Source organism: Octopus bimaculoides, chromosome 3, assembly GCF_046866305.1.
Source record: "Octopus bimaculoides isolate indiv1 chromosome 3, ASM4686630v1, whole genome shotgun sequence".
Classification (NCBI taxonomy): domain Eukaryota; kingdom Metazoa; phylum Mollusca; class Cephalopoda; order Octopoda; family Octopodidae; genus Octopus; species Octopus bimaculoides.
Genome location: NC_142930.1, coordinates 139,824,211 through 139,830,349, shown reverse-complemented (window position 1 = coordinate 139,830,349; position 6,139 = coordinate 139,824,211). Strand labels below are relative to the sequence as shown.

The following is a 6,139-nucleotide window of genomic DNA, read 5'->3' as shown; positions in this document are numbered from 1 at the left end:
ATGTTGCTCATATGTTAAGTTAGATAACTACATCAACGACAAAGAATTAAAAGGTAAATCGTGCTCAGTCTGACGATGAATAGTTACTTCATCGTATAAAACTATAAGTGAGGAGAAATGCATTATATTACAATATTAATTTCTTTATGTTCTTATATCATTACATTACTTACGTATTTGAACGTTAATTCTGCGTCTGGGTAACCGGTATTTAAACGCCAACGAGTATTTCCTGTTATGTACAGCAAAAAGAGAAACAGTAGGTCTTGTTACGGCCGTGGGTTAGCCTTGTCAGCTCTAATCCAGTAGATTTATGATCGAAGACATTTCAGTTTTTAGAGGCATTGTGTAATTTGTATTGATATTATTAAATGTACCCTTCCATCTTTAAAGCAGTAGGATGTGATTTGCAGGAGAATTGGTTGCTATTTCTAGCAGATTAAGTAACAGCGTAGAAGCTCACACATTGATTCGATTAACTTTTCCATCAGCTGTATCTCCAGGATTATGGGACCCCGGACAACAACTAACATTCGAGATGCCGTTATTCACTGAGACCTGCGTCTTAGTGACCTCCCATCCCTTTCAGACATGACGAATGTTAGTTGGTGAGGTCAGGCTGACACGGATTAAAATTAAGTAGGTTCAACTATTTGACATGAATTATTTGTCACAGTTTGTTAATTTGAAATTACGCTGGCAGAACATAGCAAAAAGCACAAATTCTTGGTATTTCTTGTAAATATATTGTTGCTGTGTTCTACTTCCAAATACATTATTTCATTGTTCCAAAATATCACATTTCACAATAATATATTACTTCAACATATTTGGTGTTTTATTGTTATTTGCTTATGTTGTTTTGGTAGTTATTTTAGTTATCATTTAGTTCTCTTATTTACACTTTTTGTCCCTGTAGTGTATTTCTTAGTAGCCGCAGAATTAGTGAGTTTGCAGTCACTGTTGAAAATGTCTTGTAATCAAATATTAAGAACTACCTAGGCTTATATTGAAAAGCTGTATCGCAAGGTAGTTTTAAACTGCTTTGTTATAAACCGTTGTTGGATTTCTAATTCATTTTCATATGGTTTCTTTAATAGATGTTGACAAAATTGCACCATCGGATACGTTTATGTACAACATTATCCACAGCTTGGTAAGTTCTTTATCTGGGAATTACTAGGTTAATTTTCTGGAAAATATCTTCTCGCAGAGAAACTCCATTTAAAATGCTTGTCAATATTTGTTCTTGCTTTATAATATATTTCCATCACATTGAGACATAATAATGTTTGCAGTAAAGGTTTAAAGATCTTTGAGTGATGTATAAGTGCTTTTAGTTAGTGTTACATTTCGAAATAAAATCTGGAAAGGGTTTAGTCGATCAAAGTTTCGTAGAAAAGTAGTAATGTGCATCATTAGGAGACGGAATCTATAAGCTATTCTGAATCGATGGATCATTATACTTAACTTTTTCCAAATAAAATTATATATATTGAACTTTATTAAAATAAATCCTGCTTGACATTGAATGATATGTTATAATATTCTAATTTATGGAATTTAACAATTTTAATAAAATATCCTTAGGTTTAACATTTTGGTAGACACTAAAAAATTCTGTTAGAGAAATACTAGAACTTTCCATTTTAAGCCAATATAGGATTGTAGTAAATTAAGATATAGACTTTGTAATTGCATGTTAAATAAATGGGTTAAATCTAACGATAGTTGTGTTTTTTTCATGACGACACCAAAGCATTGCAATGACGTCATATAGAATTATAGCGTAAGTGGCACAAGAATACAATGGATTCTTGGTTCGAATGAACAATCAGTACAGAATTATAGAATAGAACTAAGGCTTCTCGGGAGTATTATATTTCTTGTTTCTGGTACTAAGATATGATTCTTTCGTAACTTTGTCGTTTAATCGTATATAATATATACAGAGAAGAGAACCATGAAAGTACTGGATCCTCCGTCCGTTGCTATCGTCAGCCAAGAAAAACTCGTTGAATGGTTTCGAAAAACCGTTTCTACTCAGATTCATTCCGTTAAAGATTTAGCGAGTGGCTATGAATTTTGCAAATGCATGTTTATGCTTTTCCCAACTGCGCTCAATTTAAGCAAAATTAAATCACAAAACCTAACCATGTATGATCGACACATGAACTACAAACAACTCCAAGCGGCCTTTACATATATCAACCTGAATAAAGAAATACCGATACAGAAGTTAATGGAAGGTAACCTAGCAGAGAACTATCATTTTGGACTTTGGTTTAAAGCTTTTTATGAAATTAACTGTCCTCTACAGACACCTAAAGAAGATCTAGTGACTGAGTGTCGAAAAATTAAGGGTGTAGGTTGTGGTGATATACTGAAAGCTCCGGCAGAACACGAACTGAAAAGTTGGCCCAAATCAGGAAATACAAAATTTATCAAACGGACAGTTAATGAGTGTAAAATCATAGAAAACGAGTGTAGACTTATAGACGAGTGTAAAGTCGTGGACAATGAGGTTCAAACGGACTTTTATGAGTATTTGCAATTTGAAGAAATCTTTAATAAGATGAACAATCAGAACGCTATAAGTACCGAGCTAGCTGAAGCTAACGAGTTTAACCAAATGATTATAGAAACCCTAAAAAGTGACAACATGAGCTTAATAACTGAAAATAAAGAGTTAGACATGGACAATAAGGCACTTGCCATGGAAAAAAATAGCTTGGAATTTAGTGTCAATCTATTACTCCAGCGCAATGAAGAGCTGGAGAACGCGAATTCCACACTAATTCAACAGATTGAAAATCTTGAAGAAGGTTATTTGAATTTGTCAGAAACAAACAAAGAAATAAATATACGTAACCGTGAATTACAAGTCCATTATGAGGATTTAAACTTGCATTCTCAAATCTATAAAAAGGTGCTAGACTGTTCAAATATGGAAGCTAATCTTTTTTTCAATAAACTGCAAAGTATTGACAGACTTTGCCGTAATGCATCGAGCAATCGTTTGAGGAAATTAATAGTTTCTATATTGAACGAAACGAAATATCAACCAGGTTGTATGTCAGTCGCTTTACCTTAGCAATATATATAGATATATATATTCAGTTTTTTTTCCCTTTTCGTATTTGTAGAAATAACTAAGTGAAATGGGCAATAAAACTATTAAATTTTCCAATCATAAATCGAACTATTCTTTTAAGTTTTCTTTTAAAATGCTTACGTCCTTTTAATTATTATCTTCTAGATTTATTTTCAGTCTGTCAGGTCCTTCAATTATTAGCTGATTTACAACTTAATTACTTTCATTTTTAGTATGTATCCTGCCAGTATATCCCTGTAATAGAAGCCCTTAGCTCTGTCATATTTATGTTTGAAACTTTTTTGTTGAATAGCGTGTTAAAATAAATTATATACATCTACGTAAAGGGCAGTTTCAGCGGTAGTAAGAGTGCGAAGGGCGGGCAGAGAAAATGTGATTCGGTATTTTTCCCAGCTCTCTACGTTCTGTTTCAAATTTGCTTTTCATCCTTTCAGGGTCGATAAGATAAATGACCAATCAAGTACTGAGAACGACGTACTCGACTAACTGCAAAATTGCTGGCCTTGTGTCTAAATAAAAAAAACTATTGTTAATGTTGGCAAGCTGGCAGAATCGTTAGATCACTGGGTAAATTACTTTGCAATATTTATTCTAGCTCTTTGCGTCCTGAGATCAAATCACATCAGGACCAACATTGCCTTTCACTCTTTCTAGTTTGAATATTTTTGATTATAGGTGCGTTCGATCATGATAGCCTCAGGCAGTGACGGCTTGTAGATAGAATTAGTTGGGGTGCTGCTTCAGAAAGTTTTTAGCCGTTGTTTTAATATTGTGTAAAAGGAAACAAACATATAAAAAGAAAATTTATACATAAACTTGATCGATTCACGCTTTAGCCACTGTAGTGTGCTTAATTTGTTTACTAAACACTGCCGCGAATTCCCCCTTGCTTTTCAAAAATCCCCCCTAAATCTCAAACGGTGGGGGTGCCCTATTTTTAAAATCCTGGCAGCAGGACAATAATCTAATCATACACTTTATCACATTCAAGAATATAAACACGTTTTCAAGCACAAGACACGCGGAGTCAAAAAGAAACACTACCTTCCACCGGAACACCGAGGCCGGCATTGCGTCCACGCAGTGCTAGTGTCGTTCACGCAGTGCTAGTGTCGTTCACGCAGTACTCTCTCTCTCTCTTTCTCTCGGATATGTAAGCATGCGCACAACAGCCAAACACTGCGTCGCTGCAACTGTGAAGCGCACAGTTTTATACAAGGATTTTTGCGTTTTTTTCATAAACTGATGGATGGTTACTGACATTAAGCTTAAGGATTATATAATGTACAAGTATAAAGAAAGAATTAAAGAAAAAAAGAACTCATTATATTGAATGTTATTGATAATATCGAGTGGAAATAGGGGACGCTGCAGTTCCGCGGTGCTTATACACGAGCCACCACTAACCTTGGATTTAACAAAAACAACAACAACACGCAAATTCATATGCAGCTAGCATCATATTCACAGCTACTCAACTGTTCCAGCAACAAGAAAACCTGGCTCTATAACAACAGTTCAAAATTCCTGACAGAAATAACATACGCAAATAGTGAAATGATAGAATCCGCGTAAATAATTATTGATTGCTAATAGATATTAGATATGTTGATACTGAATTATCTATCATCTATTCTAAGCAATTTAATTTTCTTCAAGTGAACAAGTATTGTGCCTAGTACATTGATTCTTCTGTCACTCCTTGGGAGGAAACAGTAACGAGAAAAGAAAAAAAAAACGAAAATGTCCCTAATTGTCTTCCATATTTGCCGTGAAAATAAAAATATTGCTTACTGGCGCTTAATGTTTTTATGTTTTTTTCCTTAGAAGAATTTCAGGCCTTGTGCTCAATGCTAGAAACAACTACTTTTTCTGGGTTGCAGTCCATTGCGTGAAATATTTAATCCATCACTCAACTTAATACAACTACTTGGTCCATGGATGTTTTTAGCGAAACCCAGAAAGCGTTTGAATCAGGTTTTTATATTTTTAGTTGTCTTTACACTAAATATGTGAACTAACTTATTCATTGTTTTGATGTGGATATAATTTTTTAATTATTTAATTTCTAATTCATTTATATTTTTCTATTCCAAAAATTTCTTTAGTGTACCCCTGCAAGTATAGTGAAGGTTATGCTTCACTGAGGAGATTAGAATAATACTGAAACATGAAAGGAGTTGTTTCCCGTACGTGTTTGGAAAATCAAAATAATATTAGTCACAATTTTGTTTTATTTTTTCTTTGCATAATTATTTTGAGTACATTAATGCATAAAATAATCAACTACCTTGTAATTACAAACTTGATTAAAAAAAGTTAATTAATAGTTTTCAGAATAAGAAAATTAAAGTGTCATATTGACATATCAAATCGTAAAATTACGTATAAAGAATTGGTAAGATTTTACTGCAAGTAAGATGAAGTAAGACGGGGAAATCACATTGATGAGACTGTGTTGATATAAAAACGGATATAGTGTGGTCATGAACATTACTGTTTGTGTCTGCATGCATAAAACAGGCGTCTGTCTGTGTCTGTCTGTCTGTATGTATATATGTATGCATGTATGTATGTATGTATGTATGTATGTAAGTGGGTATGTATGTATGTATCTATGTTTGTATGTATGTATGTATGTATGTATGTATGTATGTATGTATGTATGTAAGTGAGTATGTATGTATGTTTGTATGTATGTATGTATACATACATGTGGAGGCGCAATGTCCCAGTGATTAGGGTATCGGATTCGTGGTCATAGGATCGCGGTTTCGATTCCCAGACCGGGCGTTGTGAGTGTTTAATGAGTGAAAACATCTAAAGCTCCACGAGGTTCCGGCAGGGGATGGTGTCGAACCCTGCTGTACTCTTTCACCACAACTTTCTCGCACTCTTACTTCCTGTTTCTGTTGTGCCTGTAATTCAAAGGGTCAGCCTTGTCACACAGTGTCACGCTGAATATCCCCGAGAACTACGTTAAGGGTATACGTGTCTGTGGAGTGCTCAGCCAGTTGCACGTTA

The 6,139-nt window shown here is 34.2% G+C and overlaps 1 protein-coding gene across 1 annotated transcript; it reads left to right on the top strand.

Moving 5' to 3' along the window:
* Nucleotides 1–1,774: 1,774 nt before the first annotated feature.
* LOC106876721 (uncharacterized) lies at nucleotides 1,775–3,197 on the top strand. Its single transcript, XM_014925393.2, has one exon. The coding sequence runs from the start codon at nucleotides 1,964–1,966 to the stop codon at nucleotides 3,092–3,094; it is 1,131 nt and encodes a 376-aa protein (XP_014780879.1). The 5' UTR covers nucleotides 1,775–1,963; the 3' UTR covers nucleotides 3,095–3,197.
* The last annotated feature ends 2,942 nt before the right edge of the window (nucleotides 3,198–6,139 follow it).